The following is a 19349-nucleotide window of genomic DNA, read 5'->3' as shown; positions in this document are numbered from 1 at the left end:
AAGTGACTAATGTGCATGTCAATTGTCGAAACCTACAGTTAAATCAGTTAATTCAGAGTGAAACAGTGTTATGCGAACAGAAAAATGTAGACGTGTAACTGAATTTTTCATTTTTCAACCAGCTGCATTAACTAAACCAAAGTATGTGATCCTCATCAAGATATACACACATGGTTTTCATTTGTCTTACCGACATAGGAAACCTGAGAATCACCATGGACCCCCTTTCACCCTAAGATCTGAAAATTCCACCTCCTATTATCTTTGGAGAGTATCTTTGCTCACCTCTTCATTCCAATCACTGTGCCTTAGTTCTTAGCAACGACGATGTCTTCCATGTCCTGTCAGCACCATCTCAGGCCACCCACCACATGATTTTTCTAAAACCCAAATCTGAGCATGTCATTCCTATGTTTAAAATCTTCAACAATTCCCGATAACTTTCAGGGTAAGATTAAAACTCTCTTTAGCGTAGGACACGAACTTCTTTGTGACCTGATGCCTAAGCTACCCATTGGTTTCCCAAAGTTTCAGCAATACTGGGTTAAAGAAATTAAGTGGATTCCTCTACTGTTCACTTCTCACAACCCTTACTTGTTTAATATGCTAAGGAGATATGATCACATCACCAAAAGAAGGAGCGAGTATGCAGTATTTCCCAAACTTACCTGTCAACTGAATCCTTTTCTTCGTTGTCTTATTAATGTCACCTATAATTAGTGTTCCCAGTCCTATGGCTCCACCACACCATTCTCCCCATCCACATGGGATCACCCCTCCAAGTCCTTAAAGGATTTTTCAAGCCTTTGCCTTTATGCATATTGTTGGTTCTGTCTAGGTAACCCTTTCCCTCTCTCTCCATCTAACCGCCCTCAGATATTCAAAGCTCAGTTCAAGTAGCCCCACTTCCAGACAGCTTCCCCTGATATCCTAGTCTGAGCTGGAGGCTCCTGCCTGCACCCCCAAGAGCACCTCATGCATGCCTCTAGCACTGAAAGCTGAAAGTAATCACTCATTTACTTCTTTCTCTCACATATATCACTAAGTTTTTTGAATGTAGGGACCATGTACCCTCAGTGCCTTGTACAGGACATTCTTCATACACAGTAAAGGCTCAAAAAACGTGGCTCAATACATAAGTAAAGTGATATACAAAGAAAGACATGGAAAAACAATCCCTCAGCACCTTAACCCAGTGTCACAGACAAAATGCATGCAAATCCAAGTTTTCTCCCCATTTTGCATTTTAAGTCTGTAGAAAAGTAAATCTGTTAACAAAACACCATCTAAGACAAACCAGTAATTTAAAATATTGAGAGAAAAGTACTTTGGCGAGCAGATTGCTTTTTCAATACTACCAATGTAAGAGATTAAAAAAATTCTAATAATTTATTTCTGGCATACATCTGTCATTATAAATATTTTATAAGAGAAATAAAACATTTAATCACATAATTATTAAATTCAACCAAACTACATCTCAAATAAAAGCCTAAAAATAACATTGCAAATAAAATAAAAGCAACCTCATTTTTCCATCCTTCCTTTCCTTCTCTTCCCAATTCATCTCTGCTCTCCCCACCCAAACCCAATCTCCAACACACACACAAATATACTAGATAAAAACTATGCTGATCATTTAAAAGTGCAGTTCACCCTGAGCAACATGGATTTGAACTGCGGGGGTTCACTTATATGTGGATTTTTTTTCAGTAGTAAATACTATGGTACTACACGAGCCACAGCTGTTTGAATCCGCAGATGTAGAACCTCAGACATGGAGGAATGCAGATTCTGAGGAACCGCATATACCGAGGTCTGACTATAAAGTTAAAGCACTGCTAATCCCCGCGTTGCTCAAGACTCACCTGCACTCTTTCAAAGAAAACAGAAACAAACATTTGCATTAAAGAAAAGTGTATTTTAATATTAGAGGTTTTTATTGATTACTAAATATGTGACTAGCATAATGCTCTAGATGTGAGAGTCATCAAAAGATAAGAAAAGTAAGAATTGATTGTGGGACTTCCCTGGTGGCGCAGTGATTAAGAACCCGCCTGCCAATGCAAGGGACATGGGTTCGAGCCCTGGTCCAGGAAGATCCCACATGCTGCAGAGCAACTAAGCCCATGTGCCACAACTGCTGAGCCGGTGCTCTAGAGCCCCTGAGCCACTACTGAGCCCATGTGCCACAACTACTGAAGCCCACACACCTAGAGCCCATGCTCTGCAACAAGAGAAGCCACTGCAATGAGAAGCCCGCGCACCGCAACGAAGAGTAGCCCCCACTCGCTGCAACTAGAGAAAGCCCGTGTGCAGCAACAAAGACCCAACGCAGCCAAAAATAAATTAATTAATTAAAAAAAAAGAATTGATCTTCACCTAAATAATATGATAGGCACTAACCTTAATTATAAATTCTTCAACTTCAATATTTATATCTTCTTTTCCTGAAGCCCATGTACATTTTTTCATAAATAGAGAACAGGGCTGTAAGATCTAGAAACAAATAAATGAAGTTTACTTATGAACATGTCTTACTTAATTTGAGATCTTTAACTATAGTCTACAACTAGAAGCAAAAAGGCAAATTAAATTAGCTGAGAATCTCTTGTGAGGGCTCCTCCAAACTATAACAAGTCTATGGCCATTAGAAAGGACTTTAAGCGGTTCTGATGAATTCCTTTATGCCAAATTCTTAAGTAGTAATGCACATTTACTATTAGAAGTTTAAAATGTTTCCTTCTGCTAAAATGTCTTTTAGATGATGCCCTATGTAAAATACACTTTTAAGATATCTACAAAAATGAGCTAAGGACTATGGTAAGGTCTTACATTTGCAAAGAGGTAAATGAGGAAATGGAAATGGTATTTCATTATAATTTTTATGGTCACTAAATCACTTGAAAATGTTATTCTAAACAAATAGTTCTGTTAACTCCTTTTAAAAAAAGACTATAGTAAGGTAGGTAAATGAACAGCTTCCAGATGATTAACAACAGGTCAGTCTTGAATTTCCTTATTAGAACAGATTTCAAATCTTCAAACTCGACGATTTATTAAAACCATGAAGGCTATGTTATTAAATATCATTAAAGAAACAAATAAAATGCACCTGAACTGAATGGGGGAACTAGTGTGCATAACTTTCATTTTTAAAAAAGTAGGATGAGCTTTAAATAGAATGATTAATATAAGCCTTCTGTGACATGTCAAAAGAAGATGATCCTGGGACTTCCCCTGTGGCGCAGTGGATAGGACTCTGCACTCCCAACGCAGGGGGCCCCCGGTCAGGGAACTAGATCCCACATGCATGCCACAACTAAGACCCGGTGCAACCAAAAAAAAAAAAATAGAAGATGATCCTGCTAAAAAGAATGTTTCATGATACAGTATAGATTAAGCTTAGCACTGCACTTCTTTATTCAAGTCACTTTGTCCATGAATTTTTTTTAATTTAAAATAACACTGCAAATGAGTCACATTATATAATGATGCTCTTTAACATAAAATTATCAATTTAACATTAAAAAACATTTGGTACAGTAATAAATTTAATTAACTAAAACCACATTTTTCAACTATAATGTGAAAGCACAACTGAAGTTAATTTGTAATGAAGCAAAACATAATCTCTTTTGGGCACATGACTAATGAATTTTTTGGTTCATTCATCCACTCACTCATTGGATATACTGTGGTGAACAAAAGCAACAGCTGAAAAGGAATGTTGATTTGTACTAAAATTCAAACACTGTTCAGCAAAAGACAGTATAATGAAAATGAGTCCGGAGACAGTCTACAGTTCTGTCACTACAGACATGGCTAAATCATTTAACATCTTTGGAATTCAACATCCTTATTTGTAAAATCTCAAGCTGGAGTAAATACTCTCTGAAGTCCTACAGAGCTCTCACATTCTGGGATTCTATGAATCAACCATATCTGCCATCCTTCAATCCAAGTTTAGAATATAAGGTAATTCTTACTGTGGTAATGTTTTCTCCTCTCTTTTCTCTGAGAAAAGGGCAAGCAAGCACTTTAAGATCTCTCACAGAAGCTTTCATTATCTGTTCGAGTCTGGATGTCGACAGACAGAGGTTACACTGGAATGAGGCTGTCAGAGCGGGAGCATCAGCCTTTGTCAGGTTGGCAACAAACACCACTTCTGGATCTGTGATCTTGGCGTTTAAAGTCATATTTGGTCTTACAGAGTCATCTGAAGAAACAAAAATAGGAACCATAAAAGTTCTAGTAAAGTAAATCTTGTCACTTGGGTACATGTTATCTGTAAGTTGCTAAGTTGCTTGTAATATCCTGCTATTATAGATATGGTGAAAGTAACAATATTAATAACTGATCGGTAAAGACTAACGATAAATGATTACTAACAAATGCTGATTACGTGGGATAATGCAATCTTGATCCCTGTTGTTAACATCATTCTCACTTTGACCTAGCAGAAACCATCTTGTTTTGAAGTTCTTTTTGTCAGAATTAACACATATATGCGATGCATGTGTGTATACGTCTGAGTGTCCTATGTTATGCTGCAGGAGCAAGGAAGGGAAAACAGGCGAGGGGAGTATCAGGAAGAGGACAGGAGACCCTGGTAAGTACACAGGCCATTATTACTTGTCTGCCTTGATTTCACCCTTAAGTCTACAGTCAGTGTCATACAATCTATAGTATAAATACATTACATGCATCTATGAATACAGAGATATCACATGATTACTGTTTAAGAAAGGTAAATGGAAAAATAAAATTCTGACCTTGCCAGTAAACGGCAGTTTTCCAATCTTGCTGAGTTGCACATTAGAGAGAAAAACGCCTGACCTTAGACAATCACAATTTAACAGAGAAAATCACTGATCTACTTGGCAATGCTGGAATAAATGGTTTATGGGTCAGGGAGTGGCACCAGCATACATAGAGACCAGACCTGCACAAACCCTCTGCTAACTTTAAGGAATCTAAGGTGATGTCCAGGGGTGTCATGTTGGGTCCTCCAATACTCCCACCCTCTGCTTTCAGCTGTTTAATTGCTCTTCAATATGATTTAATTCTTCCAAATATTTTCTTTGAATGAAAGATTCCCTTTTTATAAAACAGGCTGTATTTCTGGATGGGTAAAGAAATGTTAATGGCAGAGTTGGAACCAGAGCGGAGGTTTCCTGGTGCCTGATCCGATAGATATTTTTACTCCACCTCTCTCTTAAAAAAATCTATGCTTGGGCTTCCCTGGTGGCGCAGTGGTTGAGAGTCCGTCTGCCGATACAGGGGACACGGGTTCGTGCCCCGGTCTGGGAAGATCCCACATGCCGTGGAGCGGCTGGGTCCGTGAGCCATGGCCGCTGAGCCTGCGCGTCTGCCAACGGGAGAGGCCACAACAGTGAGAGGCCCGCATACCGCAAAAAAAAAAAAAAAAAAAAATCTATGCTTACTAAGGTTTTTCTGCTGAATACATTTAAATTTGAAAGAGTAATCTTACATTCTTAATTTCTCCATTTCTCTTTTTTCCAGTTTGTAATTTTGGTAAAATATACAAGGTGACAGATAAATTCTGCTAACCTTTCTCCATCTTGATTTTTGCTAAGGCAGTCTGTCGCAGTGGAACCTGTGATTCTTTAGCCATATTTTCTGGACTCTGAGGTACAGCTTTGATAAAGAAATCTGCCACAGTCATCAGAAATTCCACACTGGCACAAACATACAGCTTGTCAAGAACAGCATCAATATGACTTCCATTCTTGTCTTGTGTGTAACTTATGTCAATCATAGAACTGTTGTTATCTTGGCCATTCTTCTTATCAATCATTCTGAAAAAATATATACATTCATTATTTTATTTCTGCTAAAAGAATTAAAAAGATTAAACATTTCCTATACATTTTAATAATTTTTCTTTCACCTTTCAGTTTCCAATCTGTGAATAGAAAACAGATCAGTGTTAACTCGAGTCTAATTAGCTAATCAGCAACCAGGACACGGTCTCCTAATCTCCACAGCAAGGTTCATGATAATAAGTAATTATAGAATATTTTATAATTATAATGTAATACTAGAAAAACAATGACTGCTGAAAGGAAGTTTGGCAATTAACAAAACACATTAATGTGGTCCCACAAAATTTTAAAGACAACCTCTTTATATTATTTTACAAAATAAAACCTCCCTGAAAGAATTTGTCTCCAAAGATCATCCTATACAACTGACTCCCAAATTATTCAATGTAATTCAAATCAGGCAGTGTTCATCAAGCGTCTGCAATGATATAATAATTCCCACACATCCTCATGTGCACTGCAAAGAGCAGGCTATGAAACAGAAGGATGGCTTTTATCACCCTTGCCTAGATTGCTACCCCAAGACATGAAATTTGCAAATCAGAAAAGCTGGTTGCATGATAGCACTCTTTCCTCATTTATTCATCTCTTAGAAAAACAAAGGGCTCAGAAGTATTCAACGGGTCCAACTTCAAGTAGCAGAATGGTTTTTCTCCAAAAAACAAGGACAAAAATATTATGCATCTCATTATTTGGGAAAGGAATAAAAATATAATTAGGCTATTGAAGTTGCATGTTTCTCACTTTATAGTAGGGTGATATAAATTAATCTTTCAAAAATGAGTTGATAATGTGAAAATTAGGGATTCCATTTTTTTTTTAATCCTGTAGGGTCTTTTTTTAAGTATAGTTGATCTACTAAAACTTTTAAAGAAACTTCACAAAACTGTTTTAAAATATATAGACAAAATAAAACAAAAGAAAGATCCATAACTTTAAGGCTTTTTTGAAAAAAAGATTCTGCCTACTGTGAACAATTTAGAAAAATATATCACCAATCAACCACCCCATGTGGATTTAACTATTAAAATTCTTACAGTTTCTTAGTTCCCACATTTAAGACAATATTATTAAACTTCCCTTCATTCAAACTTTAAAGCAACTGAGCCTGAAATTAGCACTACTTCTTGATGCACTTCAAACTGAAATATGACCAAAGACGTCTTTTGATAATCCCAAGAAACAGAATCCCAAAAAAGATGATCAAAAGACCCCTTCTGACAATCTTAAGCTGAGCAATCAATGCCTGGTAGCAATGCCAAGTGCAATGTCAACCTTATACAATGTGCGGCAAATTCAGAGATGACAAACCTTGATGTTGCTCTCTCAATTCCTTCTCTGAGATCATCAAGGGTGCATGTCTTAAGTTTAATATTGACATTCATTGAGCCATCCTTAAACATCTTCCCTGAAGAGGCCATAAGATGTAGTCTGAGTTCACCAAGCCGGAAACTGTCATTATGAAATGAAAGTTTGGATTCCTGTGGTATATTTTTCAAGCAAAAGAATCAATTATCTTCAGGTGTTATGTAATTACTTTTAAACATATTTCTTAACTCAGAGGTTAAAGCAAATCCAACGCAAGAGGGAAGAGATACGGGAACATATGTATATGTATAACTGATTCACTTTGTTATAAAGCAGAAACTAACACACCATTGTAAAGCAATTATACTCCAATAAAGATGTAAAAAAAAAAAAAAAAAAGCAAATCCATACCACAAATTTTTAAAGTATGTGTGTTAAAACTGGAACAAAGAGCATGTTTGTGACTGTATGTGCACATACAAATAAATATATAAGTGTGTGTGCTGATCTTCAACAAGGGTTAATACATAAAAATTTCTAATTTACAATTCAATGCAAATTAAAAAAAACCCAGGAAACTGTCAATCAGTTATGCTAACTTACAAATATTGGGTTGGCCAAAATGTTCGTTTGGTTAATGAATACATTGTTCAATAAACTTCTTGGTGAAAATGAAAAAGGTCTTTTATTTTTACTTAAAACCGAACAAACTTTTTGGCCAACCCAATATTTAATGAGCTCTTCTGTAAAACACTCTGTGAGAGAAACTAAAGGCTTTATGAGAATGGATAAGGATAAGACATGGTAGGTGATCTCAGTGAGCTTATACTCTAATTGAAAAAATACAATAGAAATACATTACAAGGAACATCCCAAGGAGATGCTGTAAGTTGTAAATAATTAAAAAATGATATACCGTCACTTATTTATTCATACTTATATCTTCCCATATTCCACAAAGGATATTAAGTGATTAGGTAAAGAATACAAACAGCAAAAGCTCATAGGGTCAAAGAGATCATTGTGGGCTGGGAAAAATTCATGAAGAAGGTTGAGAACTAACTGAGCTTGAGAGACTGAGTTGAATGAGATAGGCTATGAGGGGTAGAAGACATTCTAGATGGGGAAAAAACATGAGCAAACAATTCAAGATGCTCTGAGGGCACAAGGTACACACTGGCATCTTAGGCTTAAATATTCCAATAAAAGAAAGGTAGGGAATGATGTCTGGAAAGAAATGTGGAGGTCTAATCGTGGTCTCAGATCCTAAGCCAAATATTTAAACTTTAAGGAAAAAGGACCTCAATCTTTATAACCAACCAAAAAAAAAAAAAACCAAAAATTCGGGGAAGTAAAGATGATCAGTTCAGTCATAATTGCTCACTATAGACCATGGCATTGATAAAAGGGTACTGGTGATGCGCAATTCTTGGCACACTGCTTATAACTCCCTACCTTCTCTCACTCAAAAGAGTACAAGGCATGTAAGTGGGTCAGAATGAAATTATTATTGGAAAACTTGGAATGCCTTTAATTTATAAAAATGTAAATAGTTCACAAACTTGTGATCTGTAACTATTAATAGAAATGACCAGTGACACGTCTACTGATCACAATATAATAGCGTTTGTGATATGGTTACTGATGTAGACAATTTGGAGCCAATGAATTTTTCTAATAAGTTAAAATTCACATAACACTGAATGCTTTCTAAGTAGAATGGGAAGTTGTAAACGGCTACATAAGATTAACTGAGGAAACTGACTTGTGCCAATGTCTAGGATGCATGAAAGGAAAAGGAGCAACAAACAAGGAAGCCACTGCAGTACTGTGTGAGCTAAGAAGTTTCAAATAAAGCAGCAGTGAAAACTGCCAGGAAAGAACAAATGTTCACTCAAAGAAAAAACTGACAGTACTCTATCTAAATGAATAAAGAAGGTCTACAAAGAAGTAAAAGAAGACACCAAGATTCTAAGGCTGAGAAACCAGTAGAACGATAGTACCTTAACTGAAATGAAGAATCCATTTAACTGTTCATTTTCCATTACGTCATTTTCTGATCTTTTTCTTAACATTAAACATTAGAAATTAAGGCAGTCAACTCACACCAGTCAGAATGGCCAACATTAAAATGTCTACAAATAACAAATGCTGGAGGGGGTGTGGAGAAAAGGGAACCCTCCTACACTGTTATAGAAATTGGCACAGCCACTATGGAAAACAGTATAGATGTTCCTCAAAAAACTAAAAATAGAGTTGCCATATGATCCAGCAACCCCACTCCTGGGCATATATTCAGACAAAAATATAATTCAAAAAGATACATGCACCCCCATGTTCACAGCAGCACTATTCACAATAGCCAAGACAAGGAAACAACCTCAATGTCCATCAACAGATGAATGGATAAAGAAGCTGTAGTACATGTATACAATGGAATACTCCTCAGCCATAAAAAGGAGGAAATAATGCCATTTGCAGCAACATGGATAGACCTGCAGATTATCATATTGAGCAAAGTAAGTCAGGAAGAGAAAGACAAATACTATACGATATCACTTATATGTGGAATCTAAAGTATGACACAAATGAACGTATCTACGAAACACAAACAGACTCATAGATAAAGAGAACACACTTCTGGTTGTCAAGGAGGAGGGAAGGATTGGGAGTTTGGGATTAGCAGATGCAAACTATTATACACAGGATGGATAAACAACAAGGTCCTACTGTACAGCACAAGGAACTATATTCAATATCCTGTGATATACTATAATGGAAAAGAATATAAAAAAAGAATATATATATGTATAACCGAATCACTTTGATACACAGCAGAAATTAACACAATACTGTAAATCAACTATACTTCAATAAAATTTGGAAAAAAGAATGAAATTAAGGCAGTCCATTGCACAAATGACAGACACGAGCCCAAGGCCGAACAATAACAATGTATGAATATTGTATAACGTTTAGAAAATATGAAACATAAGAAAACATATAAATGGACATAAACAACAGATATAATACTTACAATCAGCGCATATTATGGGTGCCATATGTATGAGTATTATGAGATATTAATTGATAAAATCAAAAACATTTATTAGAAGATACTACCTATATAATAAAAAGATAGCTTTCTAAAATATCTATTACACATTATGTGGTTCAAATCATAATGGCACTAGACCCTGGTTCCTCAATTCACTCATCAGTATCCTTAATATGTATCTACTACATATAAAATTTATTCACGAGAAACATAATTAATGCTTATATATCATGGATAATCACGAATTTAAAAATAATCCTCTAAGGTTCCAAAGCCACTACTAAATTATTTTCCTTAGTTAAATATGCATATATATCTAACTATGTAATAAAATTGTACATATAATTAATTACTCATATATAAAATTCTTCTCCTAGAGATAGGTTGTGTTTTAGTGCTGATATTGCTTGGAAAAAAGTAAGAACTTTTCCTTGGTCTAGTAAGATTAAAAACACTGGTACTTCCCTGGTGGTCCAGTGGTAAAGAATCTGCCTTCCAATGCAGGGGAGGCAGGTTCAAACCCTGGTCGGGGAACTAAGATCCCACATGCCACGGGGCACCTAAGCCCACGCGCCTCAACTACTGAGCCCACAAGCCTCAATGAAATAGCCCGTCAAAAAAAAAAAAAAAAAAAAAAAAAAGAAAAAAATGACAACATTCTAAAATTGAATATCAAGAGCTAAAGACATATTCCTAGATGCAAACATTAACTACATACCTGGTGGGGATCACTGTTATAAAGTATAATAGAAAGAGATTCAAAGTGAAAGTCAAACTGGAGAGTGACATTCTGGTCCAAAGAAAGCTTTGAGTCTGTCCCATCTTCTTGTTCTGAGGGTTTAAACATAAATATGAAAATTAAAAAGCTTTTAAGTATGTATATGATTTTATACAAATTTTAAAAGCTAAGATTCTAAATTTATATCATATTTTCAAGGATTCTTTAAATCATTATGAGACAATTAACAAAAATGGCATGTATTCCATATATATTTAATACAAGGCAAAGTGATAGAGCCAGACTATCTACATTAAAAATAAAAAGAGAGGGGCTTCCCTGGTGGTGCAGTGGTTGAGAGCCTGCCTGCCGATGCAGGGGACACGGGTTCGTGCCCCAGCCCAGGAAGATCCCACATGCCGTGGAGCGGCTGGGCCCGTGAGCCATGGCCGCTGAGCCTGCACGTCTGGAGCCTGTGCTCCGCAACGGGAGAGGCCACAACAGTGAGAGGCCCGTGTACCGCAAAATATATATATATAAATAGATAAATAAAAATTAAAATAAAAAGAGAGGGCCTTGCAAAGAGTATCAAGACAACTTTTTTAAAAAAGCCCATCCAGAGCAAGACTACTTCATTATAGTTTATAATTATCAAAGCATTTCACATAACTGGTTACAAGCCATTCTCAAGAGATTATGAAATTAGAGGTAGAGAAAAGTAAAATACTTTGTCCTACAACAGACAGCCAGTCAGTAAAAGATCCTCTGCTAGTGTAGTTCACGTCTCACTATCTTTAATTACCTATATCACCCAATCCATTACCTTTACAAGAAGAACAGAATGTAATTCAAAAGCAGAGTCGAGGGGAGCTCAAATATAATTTGGGACAGAGAGCCTTCGGAATTCTGAGGTGAAAGAGACTTAAATAATTCAGTCTCTCCCCTCATCTTTAGGCAGAAACTTTTTAGACAAAGAACAATACATATTGCTTTCAATCACTCTTACAAAGTGATTCTGCAATCTCTTTTGGAGATTGATTCTATTCTTTTTGTCATTTATAGGAAAGTCTATTCTTATTGTACAAGTTACTGGAAGAGCAAACACTGCATAACTTTAACCAGATAAAGGCTTCTCCAAGTTGGAAAGCTCTAGGGTTTTTTTCCTTTACCTTTCCTGAAAATAATTTACATTCCAATCTTCATCATCTTTGTAGCTTTTCCATCTGAACTCACAAGCTTTCCCAAGTACCACATTAACTGTATAGCCTGAACCAGAGACACGAATTGACCACAGCTGAACATAATGAGATCCTTAATCACATAAAGCTTGCCTGCTGCAGTTTATTCATGTGTACATAGTTCCTGTCTAACCGGAGCTACAGCCTACTTATCTAGCATCTGTCTATACAGTGGCATGAACTTAACCTGGGAGAAGATGCTGACCTCACTAAACTCATGTAGTACTCATAACTATCCTGAATGAAAAACCTTATTTTTCACACTGCTCTAGTCATTTGTTTTGTGATTTCAAAACACACCAGACCTAACTATAGGTGAAGCAGTGCTGGTACAGTGTTATTAACTGGCGGTTTTACCAACTGTTGTCATAAGTAACAGCCGATGACCTGAGCATTATAAAAGCACAGCAGTCTGGAGCCATTTATTACATGGAAAAGGAACACTTCATCTCTTTTTAGCCATGGAAATATTAACCTATTCACAGTCTAAAATAAAACATATGATATTCACATAACGATTTTAAATGATGAAAAGAGTGCAATTATAAAATTATTCTATATAATTGTTCAAGAAAGCAAAAAGAAACCTTATATTTTAGAAAAATTATCTTTTAAAAATGGCTGAATTTAAAAGGTTCAGAGCTTTTGAAAGATTCAATTTTAATAATCTGGGAAACTCCCTTATGTATCTGACTATCACACTCCCCAGTGAAGCCAGATAAGTAATGCTGTTACTAAACAAGAATACCTTCCTTTTTTATGGACCAGTCATCTGAGTATGACACCAAGGTCCTTTTCCCTCAATTAGTTTTGGACCTTACTATGCTACATGCCTACTTTGCTTTTTCTCAAAGTACACCCCCTCCGTGTCCCTTATATTGGACAAATTCACCTTTCACAAATAAAGGGCAAATATGCACCATGCAGGCGATAAGAGGTGGGCCCTCCATTTAGAGCAATGAGCCTATCTCCTTCCCCTGGGAGCTTCAAGGCAGCCCCAGCTGATTTTCCACAGCAAATAATACAATGCTGGATCATTCACACCACATTATGCTGGACAACTAAAAACAACAGTAAATATGGCATTAATACTGATTTTTCTCTATAATCAAAGCAAAAATCTCCATCAATTTATACCTTTAAGGTGGTCAGGTCTACTGGAAACGTCTTTTCTTACTCTTATCGCCTCCTGGGTAGACTGTGTAGGGCTTGGCTGTGAAGAAGCTTCTCCAACATTCTCTACCAAAATTTTCATTAAAACTGTTAAGTCATCTTTACTGAGAGCAACCTAGAAAGCAACAATAGGCTGTTGTTAATACAAAGTAATAAAAAATGCAAAATATAATATCTATGTCTTAATTTATGGTCCCTCAAATTAACTAATTGTACATCTAACTAAAAAAAAAAAAAAGCAAGTTCTAACCATGAATACCAGGATAAAAGTATTTCATCTTGTACAGTATTAGACATTACTCCTGTGTGTAAACACGCATCTGCCTCCACTCATATCCAAGCCCCTACTTCCGGTACTCCCTTCTTCCTGCCTTAACTGCTACTATCTATCTTGTCCTGTTCCTGGACCTGTGTCCCTCTCCCCTCTCCCTAGTTCCTCATCTCCATTCTGCTTCTCTCTCTTTACATCCACTACTGGATTTTTCCTCCACATTATTTACTCTCCTCCAAACTCAATACAGGAAGAATGCTGTTCAGTTTCCAGTCTCTACCAAGAAGAAGAAAGATGCTCTCCTGCAATGCAGCTTTTTTTTTTAGATTTATTTATTTTTGGCTGCATTGGGTCTTCATTGCTGCGCACGGGCCTTCCCTAGTTGGGGTGAGCAGAGGCTACTCTTCATCGCGGTACGTGGGCTTCTCATTGCGGGCCTTCCCTAGTTGGGGTGAGCGGAGGCTACTCTTCATCGCGGTACATGGGCTTCTCATTGCGGTGGCTTCTCTTGTTGCAGAGCACCAGCTCCAGGCGCACAGGCTTCAGTGGTTGCGGTTCACAGGCTCTAGAGTGCAGGCTCAGTAGTTGTGGCACACGGGCTTAGTTGCTCCGCGGCATGTGGGATCTTCCCGGACCAGGGCTCGAACCCGTGTCCCCTATATTGGCAGGCAGACTCTTAACCACTGTGCCACCAGGGAAGTCCCTAACTCAAGTTTCTTAATCTTTAAAATAGGAATAATATCATATACCTCATGGGTGGCTGCATAACAACATGAAGCTGCTAGAACAAACAAAGATGCTACTGGCTGCTAAGATCCATTAAACCTTTTAATCCTTCCATCTCTTGTACACTTCCCCTACACATATAGTGGTCCAAAAGGCCTTTTTCAAGTACCTAAACACAAATTCACACAGACACATTCATAGCACCTTTTCTTCTGAACATCAGAGTACCCTATGTCCCCCAAATTAGGTCCCAATCACCAAGGAAATTGCCTGATTCCCAGCCTAAATGAAACTGGGGAGATATTTTAGCAAGAGACAATGACCAGGGATTTCTTATCTGCTCCAAGCCCTAGTCCTCAGATAACAGATATCACTTTAACTCCCTAGGACTTCTTTGTATACTCATTCCCACTTGTGACACCAACCAAGATATCACAGCTGCCTGAAGAACAGCTAACTTCACCACCTCCTAATATTTGAAAAGGATCAAATATTAGCTCTGAGAGCTAATCTTAGCAAGGGAGAATTTAAGAGAACAGTCTCATATTCCAGAATAGAAAAGTCTCTATCAATACCCTGAACAGATGTTCTTCTTCATAGATCATATCTACTCATACTACAGATAGGGATCTTTCATTCCTACAACAAACTTCAATTTTAACATCTTCCCTAGTAGGACTCTGCTCCTTTGACCCTTCTTGTTTAATCTTAGAACTAACTCTGAAATAATCACAGACATCAGAAACCACTAAACTACTAAATTTTTATTTGTCTTTCACACATTCTGTTTAGCCACTCCCTCCCTTTCCCTATCCCCTACTGTTTGGCTTCAACAGTTTCACCCACAGGCGCACTAGAACCGTAAGATTCCTACACTTCCACGACCATCTTCGACCAGTATCATCTCTTCCTGTGAGCCTACATATGACCTGCTAACTACAGTATTAAAAATATTGCTGTTTACTTGGTGCTTTGTGACCACCTGTGGGGGGGGATAGGGAAGGTGGGAGGGAGACACAAGAGGGAGGAGATAGGGGGATGTATGTATATCTGATTTACTTTGTTATAAAGCAGAAACTAACACACCATTGTAAAGCAATTATACTCCAATAAAGATGTTTAAAAAAAGTATTGCTGTTTATATGCTTACCAAATAAACATATTCACCTATTGAAAATGTCCACTTTTCTATAAAAGAGTGCTTCTATACATTAAAAATACTACTAAGGTGCTTTGAATGTGGTATCTAAATATCACTTTACCGTGTCTTATAATTTAACTGCCTTAAAACTTTAATAGAATTTTCTAAAATTACTAATAATATTTTCTGTAGACTCCATAGCTTTTAACCTCAGAGTTCTTGCTTGGTTTTACCAAATATCCAATTAATGTGAAATAAAGAAAAGTGTGGGAAACTAGGATAACTTCATTTCCAGTTAACAAAGCATTCCCTTTAAAAATGTATTATCACTTCTGATGTCCACTTGAACTACACTGTGATCAATGATAAAAGCCTATCTAGCAATTTTCATGTATTTTATACATATACTTACCTGCATAGGTTTTAGTTTTCCTTTTATCTCCATCCCTGGAATTTTCACATACCATGATGCTGCTAAATTTCGATGTATGGATAAAAGCATGTTGACTGGTTTTAAAATTTCAATGTCATGCTGTGGTAAGCCAGCCTGCAAAATTGTTCTGAAAGATAAATAAGAATTTATTTTACATTTCTAAAATCTACATTTTAAAATGAAGACTATCATACTGTGTAACAGTTTCCACGGAGCATTTTTCTAAACACTAAAGGCTGCTATCAGAGTTCTTTTAGAACATGTTTCTTTTCACAAATCAATCTGCATCAGAATAATTCAAGTTTATATGCAGAGCTATGTAAAACAAACCCTATGTAATGCTGATTTCAAAGAGACAAATTTCATGAAGTATGACTACTGCACTATTTACTATCTTTCACAAGGATATTTAATAGCAACGAGTCCAACGTCATACAAACAAATGTTATATCCTCCTAAAATTGGAGGACAAAGAAAGTGATACTCTACTTAGCCCTTAGGTTTATGTTATTAGTACTTCTCCAAACTCAAAGGGAAAAACTCACCAAACCTAGAAGTTAAACAAGCATATTATAACAGTCATATCTAGCCTGCCTGCCAACAAACATTTGAACCACCAAATAAGTTACTCTTGTCATTCAACAGAGCGAACACTTTCCCATTTGGATTTGATAATCCATTAGATATCTTACTGAGAATTCCTAAATGTGACAAGGTTTGGAAATGAGAAATAAATCTTAAATTTTATTACATTTTAAGAAGTCTTTGTCTCTGTACAGAAATGAAAATAGCTATGTGCAGAGAAAATAAATAAAAATAAATCTAAATTAAGTATTATCCAGTAAACTATAATTTTATAATAGGAAATTTCTATAAAGTGAAAAAAACACGTTATAAATTTAGTAAGACAAAATGTAGATTCTATGAGATCCACCATTATAAACCACTAACCAAAAACCAACAGTCAAGGTTTCATAATTAGAATAAGGAATAAGAACCATAAATCACTAGAGTGTTTTACCCCTGGCAAAGATTTTATGAAAATTCTATTTCTAGTAAGTAATTTGCCATTGGATTATATATTTATACCTGGACAGCTTCAGCTGAGTGAGTTGGATGTTCATTTTATCAATGACTGGGGGAAGAGAATACTGTTCCACAGAAACTACACTAAATTGGTTTTCAACTTTGATTAAACCCAGATCTGCTATAACAGCATTAGGCGATACTGAAGACTGAGGAATGATAATAACTGGTGCTTTCAAATTGATATCCATCAAAAGGCGGAAGCTCTTTTCAGCCAAGTCTTTCATGCTGGAAGCAGCTCTTTCTGCAGCCTGGACTGTAGCTGTGCTCAAAGCTTCTTTGGCAGTTTGAAAATTGTTGAGGAAGTCCTGTTGGAAGATACTGGTATTTAGAGTTCCCCCAAAACAGGATTTATTTTTAAAAGGAAAAACTTTAAAAAAGAAAAACTGAAAAAAAGAGGTGATATAAAAGAAACGTTATTTATGACTGTGTACATGGAGTAAAGTCTAGAAAGATACACTCTGTGATAATTAACAAGTGGAAGAAAGAATCCTTTAACTTTCACTTTATGTATTTCAGAATTATTTGTTTTTTGACAAATTTTGGTAACAATACTTTTTAAAATATCCCTTTTACTCATGAATGTTGTCATCTTAATTCAAATTTAAATAAAAAGATGAAGGAGAACTCTTTACATCTCCCAAAGTTGCTGTAATTCTGTACCTCTAGGTCATAGGAATAAAGTCTATTAGTTTTAGTCCTTAGTTTAAGAAACTAAGGTTTTGCCCGCTTATTTCTAAAGGTTCTTTTCTTAAGTGTACTCTAACATGAGCAAAGGTGCTGAAGTGTTTACAATCTTGCAATCATTAATAAGAGTCAAAAATTCTTTATTTAGAGTGAGATCTTTCACCTCAATTTCAACTAAAAACGGAAAGATTTTTCCCAATGGAGAAAAGGACTGGAAGCAATATTCTTCCATTAAAAATGTAAATGGTTTATTTAGTTTATTAAACTAACACCCCTCCAAATAAATTACTTTCCAGAAAAATAAAACATGATGGTTTAGGTAGAAATCCATAACTTAAAAGCTTTGATTAACAGCCCTGCTAAGAGGCATAGGCAAATTAAACTCTTCAGCCCATGACACTTACATGGAAATAAATAATTAAAAGAATTTTATGGCCTTGATCATAATTATAATCAAAAGCTGTAAGCTCCAGTATTAGTCCTTCAAATGCCTGATGACCTCCTTAAAAGATTCTTTTCGCTAAGTACCTTTTAAGGGTCTCTCATAAAACAAATAACACTGAAAAGCCTAGTTAAAACATCAGGAAGTACTTTCAAAATATATAACTATGGAAATGTTAAAGAATGATCATTCACAGGTTCAAAACAATGATAACAAAAATTCATTTAGTTATCCATGATGTAAAGGATTTCCTTAATTGTAATATTCTATTCAGCAATTGGGACTTTATCACACAGCCCCATTAGTAAAGATTTTGACTACCTAGGTTCAGATGTATAGGCAAAGATACTTAGGTGTCAATGAGAAATAAATATATTTAAAAAATAAACTTACCAAAAGAGACATGAAGAATTTATGAACATAAACAATTTGAATACAACCCACTCTGAGAGTAAGTTTGCCATCTACTTTAGACATATCAGCATAGGCCTTTCCTTCTGTGGCGTCTGGATAAAGAGTCATTTGGAACCTAAAGACTTCATCTCCCAAAATAGAGACAGCCTAAAAGTATTAAATTAACTGGTTATTATATCAAAAGAGCTGTATCACTGTATTATAAATAAGTTTCCTTATTACAGAATCCTTGATATATAAAGAAGCATCACTTAAATTTAACCTTCAACAAATTAGTTAAAAACATTTAACTTGACAATAACTTTTTCCTATATCTATAAAAAAAAGTTTTATCAATGGAGATATCAATCACTTAATTGGTTAGAAATAACCTACAAATCACCTAGTCTATATATACTGTGAAAGCAGATGATGACCATATTCATGCTTACTCCCTAACAAAATGCCTGATACATAATATACACTGAACAAATGATTAAAGGCAACTCAAGCCCCAAATAACAAAAATAAATTTCAATATAGAAACGTATCTTTTAATTACCTTTTTGTGAATGGAAGTCGAATCAACATTCGTAACTATGATATCCTTAAGTCTGGCAAACATGTCGGTCTGCTTTGGCCTCACAGAAATAGAGGCATCCATTCCTGTGGGAAATACAACACTTTTCACCTAATCCAAGTGAACTAATTTAGTGGTTTTTAATTCAATAATATACTACCAAGATAGAGAACAGATAAAAATTACTCACTATTAGACATATTAAAGGTAACAACTTCTTTTTTTTTTTTTTTTTTTTTTTTTGCC

General features: G+C 35.8%; 1 protein-coding gene across 3 annotated transcripts in view; it reads right to left on the bottom strand.

Moving 5' to 3' along the window:
- The window catches only part of VPS13C (vacuolar protein sorting 13 homolog C), a 173977-nt gene that overhangs the window by 48680 nt on the left and 105948 nt on the right, over window positions 1-19349 (bottom strand). For all 3 annotated transcript variants that reach the window (XM_024735158.1, XM_024735160.1, XM_024735159.1), the window contains exons 42-51: window positions 19086-19189; window positions 18524-18691; window positions 17005-17309; window positions 15895-16042; window positions 13309-13459; window positions 10934-11046; window positions 7161-7330; window positions 5575-5822; window positions 3990-4219; window positions 2407-2499 (exon numbers count right to left, since the gene is read on the bottom strand). In XM_024735158.1, coding sequence (XP_024590926.1) covers window positions 2407-2499; window positions 3990-4219; window positions 5575-5822; window positions 7161-7330; window positions 10934-11046; window positions 13309-13459; window positions 15895-16042; window positions 17005-17309; window positions 18524-18691; window positions 19086-19189 — 1730 coding nt within the window. The remainder of the gene's footprint in view (window positions 1-2406; window positions 2500-3989; window positions 4220-5574; window positions 5823-7160; window positions 7331-10933; window positions 11047-13308; window positions 13460-15894; window positions 16043-17004; window positions 17310-18523; window positions 18692-19085; window positions 19190-19349) is intronic.

This window comes from Neophocaena asiaeorientalis, unplaced genomic scaffold (assembly GCF_003031525.2).
Source record: "Neophocaena asiaeorientalis asiaeorientalis breed wild unplaced genomic scaffold, Neophocaena_asiaeorientalis_V1.1 scaffold264, whole genome shotgun sequence".
In the NCBI taxonomy this organism is placed as follows: Eukaryota; Metazoa; Chordata; class Mammalia; order Artiodactyla; family Phocoenidae; genus Neophocaena; species Neophocaena asiaeorientalis.
This window is presented reverse-complemented; position numbering and strand designations above follow the sequence as displayed.